The sequence below is a fragment of the Catharus ustulatus genome, chromosome 5 (genome assembly GCF_009819885.2).
Source record: "Catharus ustulatus isolate bCatUst1 chromosome 5, bCatUst1.pri.v2, whole genome shotgun sequence".
Lineage (NCBI taxonomy): Eukaryota > Metazoa > Chordata > Aves > Passeriformes > Turdidae > Catharus > Catharus ustulatus.
Window position 1 is genome coordinate 42,659,630 of NC_046225.1, and position 13,512 is coordinate 42,673,141.

Genomic DNA, 13,512 nt, shown 5'->3' on the forward strand with positions numbered 1-13,512 from the left:
ATATGCTCCATATATGTATTGAGTGGATTAGCTGAAAGAATCTTAGAGACAGTTCTTTGCTTTTAAACTGAACTACCATCCTGGTTTCCTACAGAAAACTTACATTTAATGTTTAGAGTGTGAGTTTATATTGTATTTACTCAATAATACCTGTCTGTGAAATGCCATCAGTTGAGAGAAGAGGGCAGTGTTATTGTTAGTTGAATGTTTCCTTTTTGTTTCAAGATAATCTGTTTTCCCTGCTCCATGTGCGCACTGCTTCTTAGGTTGCAGGTATACTGTGGGATTAATCTGTTTCCAGGTGAGGAGAAAGTAGAAGTATTTTGATTTTTATTAATTCTTAAGTATGCTGACACTGTAAAAAATTAATACCATGGTTTTTTTTTTTTTTCTCCTCCCTCTCTTCACCCTTATTCCCTACTGTTTTTAAAATTAGGTATCAAATTGTAGTGGAAATAGTTCAAGCAACTACAATCAGCAATATTCCCCAAGTGAAGAGACAGAAAGGTAAGATTATATTTTTTAGTCACATCTGTTGTTTTCATTTTGAAAAGCTGTTTGAACTCCTACCATACATATGCAATCAGTGTGTAGGGGGTTTTTAGACAGATTTTAGGAATGCTATGCCTTTAGTATTTTGGTTCTGTTTCATTTGTCTGAATCTTCCAGAAACTCACATGGTATGATTATCTCCCCACTCTATCTTCATCTAAGCTGATGGATCATGAGAAAGGTCATATCTATGATACATTTATTTTCACAACTTGCTGCAACTGGGATTTCTGACATTACAAATTCATATGCTGAGAATCATATTTCTATTCTTTTTCATACAATCAATTCTTCAAAATCTGTCTGTTCTCTTTTTGAAACAGAGAAGAAGGTATGATACAGCATAATTTGTCAGACTTTATTTTGACTCCTCAATGTATTATGTTTTTGAGTTGCAATAAAGAGTGCTCTTAAATCTTTCTGCAATGACTTGGCAATTGCTGCCTTTTTAAAAGCAGTGCATGTTACAATTGTACTTACATTTATTACATATACTGCCTTTTATGGTTGTATGTAAATACTGAGGTGTGTCTTCAGGAGGTGATCTTAATGGCAAAATTACAGACCAAATTGTTGCTTAGGCAGCTTAGTTGTATCAATGCATAATAAAAAGGCAACAGATAGTAAAATTAATTTCTTTATAAATAAATTTTAAAGATTTTGGGTTCTCATGTAATTTTTATCTCTCTCTAGTTAAAAAAAATAAAATCCTTTTCTAGTTCCTTGTATCAGAAAGGAAGACTTTAAAAAGTAATTGAAGTGTTATGAAAAATGCAGAAACAGAAAATGAACGTGCTGTGGCGTGGGGAAATTTTTGGCAATCTGAAGAGCCTGAGGTCCATGCTCAAGTTTCAGAAAGTATAAGGTTGTCAACACCAATAATGCTGGGTTTTTTTACACTCTATAATAGGCTAAATGTTCATTCCAGTAGGGTATCTTGCTTGTATCAAACCAAGATAAAAGGAAAGTAGGCTTTGGTTTTTATTCAAGTGTACATTACAGAAATAGATATTAATATTTTTCAGATGAAAGGTAATTGAATGGAAAGTTTGTTTCATAAAGTAACAAAATGAGAACAGGGAATTTAACTCAAACATAATGAAAAATCAAATCTTGCTAAGCCTATATTTCCATTTGTGCTACCAGTGGTCTTTTTGAGACAGTAATTGATTTGGGGAATATTTTTTATACAGTTTAGGTTCCTACAATTAATTATTAAATATCCTCTATCTCATCTCAATTTATCTGTTTAAATATCTACTACTCTAAATCCTGAATAGATATGTTTTATTAAGCTACAATTGTCTGGTACTGCAGAACAGATACAAAAATATTATAGAGCTGGTGGTATGTGGTAAAGTTGATTCTGCATTTTTATGGGCTCTTGATTTCTATCTGTACTAAAAAACCCAACAAAACTAACAGAAATGCCACTAGCTGATACATTGAAGTTTTGTATTATGATATGGACTTTTATTTTTGGTTTATTCCTATGGTAACCTTGTATATCATTTAAGGGTTGGTTACTACTGCTGTCTCTATTAGCCATTGGAACTATTGGGGCTAACCCTTTTGTTTATTAAATAGCCAAATATGCACATTGTCTGAAGGTGATGCAGTTTTGCTTGACACATGTGAAACAGTATGCCAACAGAGGCATGCAAATACAATCTTTTTATAGTTTACACAAATTTAGGGCAGATTTTTAATTTCAGTTATTCCACTCAGGTTTTCATCCACCAAAAATTTTCAGACTCTGTATGTACAATAAACTCCAACAAAAAACCCAGCACAACTCACTACTAACATAAAGACTGTTGAAATCTTGTAGAACAGACTGCCATGTTACTTAGCATCATGTTTTGTTATTTCCTTTTCTGGATGCTGCAGCGTAATGCTACCCCTGGATTTAATAGTGAATAACTAAATGTAAGCTTTATGCAACATGAAAGTGTGTCTGCACAATCTCATTCTTTCTCTTTTTAATCTTTTCCCCCAGCACGTGGTGCATACCTGCAGTGTTGTGTGAGCATGGCAGTTGGAAGTACATGACAGTCCCTTCTTTGCTGCTAAATGAGCTCTTGCTTTTTGTGCCAAGGGCATCTCTTAGCTTTCACCCCAGATTGGTGAGAGATAGTCTTATTGATAGCTATTTCCTTTTTCCTGTGGCAAAGTTGGGTCCTGAAAGTTAATAGCTTCTTTAGTGCCTGGGTGTTCGACTAGAGCAGCTCTCTGGCTGACCAGCCTTCTGTTGAGCTGGACATCTGCTCTCAAAGTGTAAGAGTAGAGCAAGTATAGATAGTATGTACATGGATATAGAATCATGGAGTGGTTTGGATTGGAAGGGACTTCTAAAAATCATGTACTCTAACCCCTGTGCAATGTGCAGGTACATTTTCAACTAGGCTGCTCAGAGTTGCCAGGGATGGGGGATGTATCGTATCACCTCTCTGGGCAGCCTGTTCCAGTGTTTTGTCACTCTTGTAAAAGATACTCCTTTTATATAATCCAAATTGTCCCTCTTTTAGTTTAAAACCATTACACCTTTGTCCTATTCCAACAGACCCTGCTAAAAATAAAAAGCCTGCCCCCATCCTTTTTACAGGCCTCTTTTAAGTACTGAAAGGCTGCAGTTGGGTGTCCCCAAAGGTTTCTTGTCTCCAGGCTGAACAATCCCAGCTCTCTCAAACTTTCTTCTTGGGACAGTGTTTCATCCCCATCCCTCTGATCATCTTCATGGCCCTCCTCTAGACCTGCACCAACAGGTCCATGTCTTTCCTGTGCTGAGGTCCCCAGAACTGGATGCAGTACTTAACTGGGTCCCACATGAGAGTGGTCTCAGCCTCCATCAGGATGAAATATGGGAGCTTCTAAGGCAGTGTTTTCAACAGAAGAAGGTATAACAAAAAACCTGAGGATCAGTTAGTGCAGAGGTGGCCAAAACTCTGCAGTAGTAGTGAGTGCTTAGCTACTATTTATACTGTTTTTATTAAGTGTTGTACAACCACATGACTAGCAATAAGTATTCCTGAATAGGACTGTGGACCTTTACTATTGGTTAAGGAGTCATAATTAAGTCTCAAAAACTGATCAAAACTACTTATTTTTTCTAAAAAGATTAGGTGTCTATTATTAAAGGATGAGTCGCCTGAGGGCCAGATTTCAGACTGATGACTTCTCATAGAGGCTACAGTTACCTGACCTTTCTACTATTTTATTTGGTGATACCAAAGTATGCATTTTATGTTGGTGCCCAGTAAGGTGGGAGAGGAAGGCTTGTTGCTCAGTAAGGACAGGATTCTTTACACTTTTTAACTAGTGCTAGTGCCACCTATTGGCAAAATATTTAGCAGTTAGAACACTCTAATAAAATCAGGAAGTACTTTAAAGTACTTCTAAACATCATTGTATTAAATCCTCTGTTGTTAAGAAATGGCATGTTATAGGGGTTTTTTTCAGATTTCTATCACTTGAATCTGCTGGTATATGATCATAAGAGAGCAAATGAAAACATACAAAAACATCTGATTCATGTTAAGCAGTAAGTTTTGCATTTGACTTCCTGAGAGGGAGACATTTTAGTCAGAGGTCTAAAATGTTGAGACACAAAGCAATGTGACAGGTTTGCAATATGATGCCAGTTGTTGGGGGATGATAAAATTTCTGTGACCAGAAGAATTGCTTTTGGCTGTTGCTGCAGTTGAATAAGAAACATAACACAGCATTATTGTTTCCAGAGGTGTAGCTAGTTTATTTTGGAGCAGTGCAGGCCACTGTAAATAGAAGCTGTTACCTTGCATGCTGACACTTTACTACTTCCCTCATTTACACTGGCACAAAAGCACAGAATCGTGTGTACGTGTATCTGCCTTACTTCACTTCTCCAAAAGTGTCTTCCTGGGTATCTTCTTCCAACATGGTCATGATCACTCAAGCAGTGACTGTAGGAGGCAGCTTGGTTTTGGTGGTAGTTTTGGGGTTTTTTTTTTGGTTTAATTTTTGTTTGGCTTTTTTCTTCCTGTTGGTATTTTCAGATGGTACCCTTCTCTGCAGTCACATGTGCTATAGCTAAAAGAATCACATCCTTCTACACCTTTAACTATTAACAACTCCCCTCATCTGACCTTTTGATATGGATTCATTCTAAATACTGAACCAATTAAATTTTAAGCTAAATTTCAAGTATTTCAGTTGTTTGTTGGTTTAGTTTTTGGTGGTTTTTTTTTTTTTTTACAAAAATCTATCCTATCTGCTAAAAATTGTGAAGGACTAAATGCCTATCTGAAAGTGTTTACTGCATTTGATCTATTTAAAGCAGTTTGTAAGAGGACAAATATCTGGATTGGGCATTTTAGCGTGAAATGACAGATGATATGCAAGTTTCTAGAAGCAAGAGTAAATCTTAATTTTTGTAAAGAAAAGGTTTCAAAAACACCAATTGGGAAATAACAACAAAGGTTAGTTGCTATAATAACTTGGTATTTGTTGTAATATGAATAGGAAGCTGCTTAAATACACTGGTTTTAATTTTAACAGACACATTTCTGTTCCTTCTCATACTGATACTGTATTACAGGATCCTACTAGAATTTTAGCGATGTTCTCTTTTTCTATCTGCTTTTTAAAACAAACCAAAAAAATGCATGTACAGTAATTTCAGTAATTTTCACAAGCCGTACTGATTATAAGCCACACTTCCGGGGTGTCAGCAACATTTTGTTTTTCTCCATATACAAGCCGCACCGGATTGTAAGCCGCACTTTCATTCGCAGCGAGGATCCGCGTGCAACTTTCACAAAGTTGCCAAATAGTAACAGAATCGCGGGATCATGGGGTTTACTGGCTTGGCCCTGCTCGGGGTGGCCGCCAGGGAGCAGCCCCAGCCCTGCTCGCCGCTGCCGCCGGGAGGAGGGAGAGGGACTTGCCCGGCCATTGCCGCCGGGAGGAGGGAGAGGGGCGTACCCGGCCGGTGCCGCTGACACGCGCCCCAGGGGCGGGCAGCACTGCTGTTGTGCCGCCACTGCCCCGCTGCCGCCTGGGGCCAGGCGGGCTCCGCCTTGGCTTGGGGCTACCGCTGCCTCGGACTTCCTGGTTGAGAAATTTCCAAAATTTGTTAATATATAAGCCACTCCTGAATGTAAGCCGCACTTCCGGTTTGGGAGAAAAATTTTAGTCAAAATGGTGCGGCTTACAATCGTGAAATTTCTGTTCCTTGTTTTAGGGCAACACAAAGCAATTCTCTCCACAGATTTTTTTGTTTTTAAGGGACTTTGTAAAGGGATTTGTTTGATTTGCCTTTTAATTTTCTGTGCTCTCTACCTTACACATGACTTCACAGCATGACTGGTAAGCACCCTTGGATGATTGGATGGGACTGTTTTTCAGACACTAGAGTGTAATGGACCCCAGGGCATCCCTGTTGAGAAAACTGCTCATTTTCAAGCAGGGATTGTGAGACAGATCGAATAAGCAGCCATTTCTGTGAGGAAAGATCTGCTGTGTTGCAGGAGAAGACTTCTCCTGCTGAGCCTTCCCACTGTGTGTCTGGATATTTGCTTTTACAAGCAAAGCTGAAAAGTGGCACAGAAACAGAACTGTCTGTGGGGCAGGCCTCAGGTGCCATGGCTCTGAAAGAGGCTTGAATGTTCAGCTGTAAAAAGGGAGTTTAAAAAAAACCCAAAAAAACAGGTCTGCAGGCAAGCTTAGTTATGTGGGTTGTGATGTGTGGGTTTTGATGTGTGGGTTTTGTCAAGATGATAATTTAAAGTGAAGTAAAATGGATACTTGTGTGTTCCAGCAGATTACAGATGCCATGTAACTTAATTATGTCAAAACCGTATTATGATTCCTCCCCGACCTGCATCCTCCACACAGGAATAAACATTCATACGCAATTATTTTTGCACAATTTTCTGGCAAGGCTTAAAGAGCTGACATTGTGCCTGCATGTCATGCTCAAGCAGTAAGTATGGAGGGAATCCATGTGGGTGCGGGTAAAGGCTAAAGTCTGTGGTGCATTTATTTGTTTTTATTTGTGATTTTCAAATCAGCTTTGTAGAGGAAATTTTTCTTTTTGTTCCTGAGATCTTTTGTGTCTGCTAGTGAGAGTAATGCATCTCGTCCTCAGTTGTTTTGGAGAGATGCTGATCAGTGGAAGAGGGAGGGAAGAAACAGACTGGTCAGACAGATGTGACCAAAGGGGAGGCAAGGACCTGCACACAGAGGCTATCTCTGGTGGGTGTTATTTTACTGTACATACTGACTCCCAGGCTCAGATTTACCTTACTGCCACTTGACTCTTTATTTTTCTCAGCTGTGGCTGTGAGTGTTATACTGTGCATTGCTAATGATCAGTGCCTAACTTGTCCAAGTCTCTCTGTAAGTCCCTTTTCCCAGATCTGTTTGTAGAAGTGTTTGGGATTTAACACTGTTTTTACTCAATCTCTTGTCAAACTGCAGGAGAGCTGATTTTCCTTGGACCTTGGGCAGTAGAAAAAGAATGTGTGCTATTCTTGAAGGTTCTCCCACTCTCACAGAATTTAATAAATGCTTTTAAAACTTGTAATTAAAAGTTTCTAAGATTTGGAGGAGGTCTGTAAAGACTTGTAAGTTATATGTTATCTTGGGTTACAATACAGAGTGTGATAAAAGGTATCTATTCTATCACCATCTGTTGAGGGTGGGGGCAGTGATCCTTATCTCAACGGCAGATATTCTGCTAATGGGCCATCCATTGAAACCAGGCAGGGCATTGTTCTTTATCTTTTCACAACTCACCCTTCCTCCAGAGAGGTATCTTCTGCTAATGGCCATTAAGTCCCACTGTGTGACTGATAAAATTACTTTATCCCATTGGAAGTTGCTCCAGCCAGGGGGAAGGGCCCAACATTTCTTACCAAGATAAAAACAGAGGTTTTGGGACACTAAGGTAGCCCCTTTCTCCACTGGACTCCAGAGGGAAGCTGGATTTTCTCCACATCACCACTGGACCTCCGGAAGGAAACTGCACCTTCTACAGGAGCACTGCTTCAACTGAACCACATCTGTCACTACAAAAGGACTACAGCCACCATTTAATGGAACTGCTACCAACACCCTGCCTGACGGAGTGTCAGGTTGTACTCTGACTTTGTCAGGGCTTGGGGTCTGTTTCTTTGTAGTATTGTATTTCTATTTTAAATTCCCTAGTAAAGAACTGTTATTCCTAATTCCCATATCTTTGCCTGAGAGCTGTTTGATTTCAAAATTATGCTAATTTGGAGGGAGGGTGTTTACATTCTCCATTTCAAAGAGAGGCTTCGTCCTTTCTTAGCAGACACCTGTCCTCCAAACTAGGACAGATTTTGGTGCCCAACGTGGGGCTCGAGGGCATCAAGAAATAAAAGGAATGACAGTTCTTAAGTTACCTAATTTTTTGTGTGCTGATACAGGAACCTCATTAAGTGGCAATATGTTGTCTAGTTTACCCTGATTTGGGTGGCATGTGGTTGTGGCTGTATTTCTCCTATTTGCAAGCCCTTATCTAAACATGGGCCCTATAACTAAGGCTATTGTGGCTGTTATCCAGTTTGCTTTATGGGTTGACAAAGTGAGAAATTCTTGGATTTTTAACTTCCTTTGGAAGGCGGGTACATGGATTCAGGGCTATCACACACTCACTGTATGTTTTTGGGGTTACTTTAATAATGGTACTTCCTGTGAAGGAATGATACCAGGGGACATTTTCTCCCAACCCTTCACCCAGATTTTTGGGTCTACCCCACCAGTTCTGGAAGGGTTCAAACCTCCTCTAAATACTAATGATATACAGTGGCTGGTGTTACTGATAGGCTTGTCCTATTTAACATTTAGAGATAAGGGGGGATTGAGCTGGATAACAACCCTGATATCTACTCCAGGAAATAGGGATGGTGCTGCAGACATTGACACTGCCCCAGAGACTAGGGATGCTGCCCCAGAGCCTGACCCTGCCCCACAGCCCACCTCAAAAAGGAACCATCCGGAGTGGGTGGGCGTTCTAGTGAAGCAGATGAGTAAAATGAGCCAGATGATGGAAGAGTACCTTTCCCCAGCTGGTGAGAGACCCTCCCCCTGCCCTAAAAAGGGAAAACGCAATGATGTTGCAGTGGAACCTTCTAACGTTACGTCTGTCCAGGTTCCAACTAAACTACAGGGGGACTCACAGCCAGCAGCAGTTGCCCCTGTGGAAACTAGAAAGTCTAAAACAAAAACAAAGCACCTAGACAATAAGGATAATAGAGGAGGGCCCTCACAACCAGCAGGGCAACCAGAGGTTGAGATTGTCACTGAGTCCCTGTCATATGAAAGTCTCCGTAATCTGCGAAAAGACATTGTACGGCAGGTCTGAGAGGCTTTTACAACTTGGTTACTTCGGGTCTGGGACCTTATGGGTGCAGGTGTGCAACTGGATGGTACTGAGGCAAGGAATTTAGGACCTTTGACCCAGGACTCAGGTGTAGATCAGATATTCGTAGGAGAGACAGGCCCCCTTTCCCTCTGGGAGCGGCTTTTAATGAGTGTGAGAGAGGTTCGTCCACGGGGAAAGAATACAGGAGCATCACCATGGAATGCGCTGGAAGACCCTTGAAGAAGGGATCCAACAGCTGAGAGAGGTGGCAGTATTGGAGGTACTTTTTGGGAGGGGTGGACAGCATGACAATGACCCTGACAAGGTCAGGTGCACAGGGCAGATGCTGTGGAATCTGGCAAACCTGGGGCCATCTCAATACACCACATTAATTGGAACGATTAATGCTGACAACAACCAAGAAACAGTGGGTTCTGTTGCTAAAAAGCTCAGAAATTTTGAGAGCATGATCAATGGCCCAATGCAGGCTCATGTCTCTGCTGTGGTTAAGGAACTCAAAGAGGAGATGAGGGAGATAAGGGAAGAGGTAAGGAAGGTCAATGCAGCACCAGTGCGAGTCATAGGCGCCAAAGTCAGAGCCCAACGCCCCCCAGCTAGGGAGAGAGGATACACCTCATGAGCTGATCTGTGGTTTTTTTGGCGTGACCATTGGGAGGACATGGGAAAACGGGATGGGAAACCCACTTCTGTCCTGGCAGCATGGGTGCGTCAACTCAGGGAGGGAAACAGTAACCAAGGGAGGTCTACTGAAGTGAAGGTAGCCTCAACTTCCCATAATCAAGGTGCAGGGTATTACAGAAGGGAGGATAATCTGTCAGACCCACTTGAAGGAACCTCTACTATGTATGCCCAGGAAGGAAATAATAACCAGTGATAGAGGGGCCCTGCCTCTAGTCAGGGAAAGGCATGGGATAACAGGGTCTATTGGATGGTGTGGATCTGATGGCCTGGCACATCAGAGCCACAAAAACACAGGGCATTAGTTGATACTGGTTCACATTGTACTCTGATACCATCAGGACATGTGGGGGAAGAACCTGTTTCCATTGTTGGGGTGAGGGGAGGATCACAGGAATTGACATTGCTGGAGGTTGAGGTGAGCTTGACTGGGAAAAGGTGGCAGAAACATCCAGTTGTGACTGGCCCAGAGGCACCGCGCATTTTAGGCATAGACTTCCTCTGGAGCGGCTATTACAAAGACCCGAAGGGATACAGATGGGCTTTTGGAATAGCTGCTGTAGCAGTAGAGGGCATTAAGCAGTTGTACACTTTGCCTGGACTGTCATAAAACTCATCTACAGTGGGACTCCTGAAAGTGGAAGAGCAACGAGTGCCAATTGCCACCTCAACAGTGCACCGCCGGCAGTACCGGATGAATCGAGATGCTGTGATCCCCATCCACAAGATGATCCGTGAACTGGAGAGCCAAGGGGTGGTCAGCAAAACCCACTCACCCTTCAATAGCTCCATCTGGCCCGTGCGCAAGTCTGATGGAGAATGGAGGTTGACTGTGGACTATCGTGCGTTGAACAAAGTGACTCCACCACTGAGCGCTGCCGTGCCGGACATGCTGGAGCTCCAGTACAAGTTGGAGTCCAAGGCAGCAAGGTGGTATGCCACCGTTGACATTGCCAATGCCTTTTTCTCCATTCCTCTAGCAGCAGAGTGCAGGCCTCAGTTTGCCTTTACATGGAGGGGCATGCAGTACACCTGGAATCGTCTGCCCCAGGGGTGGAAACACAGCCCCACCATCTGCCATGGACTGATCCAGGCTGCACTGGAAAAGGGTGAAGCTCCAGAACACCTTCAATACATCGATGTCATCATTGTATGGGGAAACACAGCAGTGGAGGTATTTGAGAAAGGAGAAAAGATCATCCAGATTCTGCTGAGAGCCGGCTTTGCCATTAAAAAGAACAAAGTCAAAGGACCTGCCGAAGAGATCCAGTTCCTGGGAGTAAAGTGGCAAGATGGACGGCGCCAGATCCCCACTGAGGTCATCAATAAGATCACCGCAATTTCTCCACCAACCAGCAAGAAGGAAACACAAGCTTTCCTAGGTGCCATAGGCTTTTGGAGAATGCACATTCCTGAGTACAGCCAGATTGTGAGCCCTCTCTACCTGGTCACCCGCAAGAGAAACGATTTCCACTAGGGTGCTGAGCAGCAGCAAGCCTTTGCCCAGATCAAGCAGGAGATCGCTCATGCAGTAGCCCTTGGCCCAGTCAGGACGGGACCAGAGGTCAAGAATGTGCTTTACACTGCAGCCGGGAACCATGGTTTGTCCTGGAGCCTTTGGCAGAAGGTGCCTGTGGACACTCGAGGCTGACTTCTGGGATTCTGCAGCCGGAGCTACAGAGGGTCTGAAGCCAATTACGCTCCCACAGAGAAGGAGATCATGGCTGCCTATGAAGGAATCCAAGCTGCCTCAGAGGTGATTGGGACGGAAGCACAGCTCCTCCTGGCACCCTGACTACCAGTGCTGGGGTGGATGTTCAAAGGAAAGGTTCCCTCTACCCACCACACCACCGATGCCACATGGAGCAAGTGGATTGCCCTCATCATGCAACGCACCCGTATTGGAAACCCAAATCACCCTGGAATTTTGGAGATAATTACAAACTGACCAGAAGGTGAAAATTTTGGTCTCGCTGACGAAGAGGAGCAGGAGCAAGTGACCCGGGCTGAAGATGCCCTACCGTATAACCAACTGCCAGCAGATGAAACACGCTACGCTCTTTTCACCGACGGCTCCTGCCGCATCGTGGGGATGAACTGGAAGTGGAAAGCAGCCGTATGGAGCCCCACATGACAGGTTGCACAAGCTACTGAAGGAGAAGGTGGATCAAGTCAACTTGCTGAACTCAAAACTGTTCAGCTGGCCCTGGACATGGCTGAAAGAAAGAAGTGGCCAAAGCTCTACCTTTATACTGACTCGTGGATGGTAGCCAATGCTCTGTGGGGTTGGCTGGAAAGGTGGAAAAAGGCAAACTGGCAATGTAGGGGAAAACCATTCTGGGCTGCTGATGAGTGGAAAGACATTGCCACCTGGGTAGAGAAGCTACCTGTGAAAGTTCATCATGTGGATGCCCATGTCCCAAAGAGTCGGGCTAATGAGGAACACCAACACAACGAGCAGGTAGATCAGGCCTCAAAGATAGAGGTGTCAAAAATAGACTTGGATTGGCAACACAAGAGAGAATTGTTCCTGGCTCGATGGGCCCATGACGCCTCAGGTCATCAGGGCGGAGATGCCACGCATAAGTGGGCACGAAACCGAGGGGTGGATCTAACCATGGACAGTATCTCTCAAGTTATCTACGACTGTGATACGTGCACTGCCACCAAGCAAGCCAAGCGGGTCAAGCCTCTCTGGTATGGTGGTCTAAATATAAATACAGGGAGGCCTGGCAGATTGACTACATCCCACTGCCTCAAACCTGCAAAGGCAAGCACTATGTGCTGACCATGGTGGAAGCCACCACCGGATGGTTGGAGACCTACCCTGTGCCTCACGCCACTGCTCGGAACACCATCCTGGGCCTTGAGAAACAGGTCCTTTGGAGGCATGGTACCCCTGAGAGAATTGAGTCAGACAATGGAACTCATTTCAAAAACGGCCTTATCAACACCTGGGCCAAAGAACATGGCATTGAATGGATGTATCATATCCCTTACCATCCACCAACTGCCGGGAAAGTTGAACGATGCAATGGGCTACTCAAGACCACACTGAAAGCACTTGGTGGGGAAACCATCAAGAATTGGGAAATGAACTTAGCAAAGACCACCTGGATGGTCAACACTCGAGGGTCCATAAATCGAGCTGGTCCTCCCCAGTCTGAACCCTTGCACACAGTGGATGGAGATAAAGTGCCTGTAGTGCGCATGAAAGGTACAGTAAATTCACGAATACAAGCCGCACTGACTATAAGCCGCATCTCTGGGTGTTGGCAAATATTTTGGTTTTTGTCCATAGATAAGCCGCACACGAATATAAGCCGCTCTGTCGTTCACAGCGAGGACCCGCGTGCAATTAGTAACAGAACCGCGGGAGGGTGGGGTTTACTGGCTGAGCTAAGGCTGTGCAGGCTCGGCCCGCTAGGGGCCGCTGACGGGGCCAGGTGGTCCAGCACGGTGCTGCAGCTCGGGGCCGGCCGGCGCTGCCACTGGGCTCGGTCACCCCGGGTCGGCGCTGCCCTGCGGTGGCAGGCAGGGACAGAGCTTCCCCTGCTCCTATGGCAGCGGCGGCGGGTGGGGACGGAGCTTTCCCGCGCCTGTGGCGCCGGCGGCGGGCAGGGACGGAGTTTCCCCGCTCCTGCCGGGGCGGCGGCGGGCGGGGACAAAGCACCCCGTCGGCTCCCTGAGCCGCGGCAATGGCTGCGCGGGGCTCCCGTCGGCTCCCCGGGCCGCAGCAAGGGCTTGCGCGGGGCTCCTGTCGGCTCCCCGAGCCGCAGCAATGGCGGCGGGCGCTTCTTCCCCCCTCCCTGGGCCGCAGCAATGGCGGCGCGCGCTTCCCCCCACCTCCCTGGGCCGCAGCAATGGCGGCGCCGGCTTCCCCCCCCCCCCCC

The 13,512-nt window shown here is 44.8% G+C and overlaps 1 protein-coding gene across 1 annotated transcript in view; it reads left to right on the forward strand.

Annotated features, from left to right (window-relative positions):
* Nucleotides 1–13,512, forward strand: part of SNX25 (sorting nexin 25) — a 95,370-nt gene that overhangs the window by 43,109 nt on the left and 38,749 nt on the right. The window contains exon 6 of the mRNA XM_033059682.1: nucleotides 437–507. Within this exon, the coding sequence (XP_032915573.1) occupies nucleotides 437–507 (71 nt within the window). The remainder of the gene's footprint in view (nucleotides 1–436; nucleotides 508–13,512) is intronic.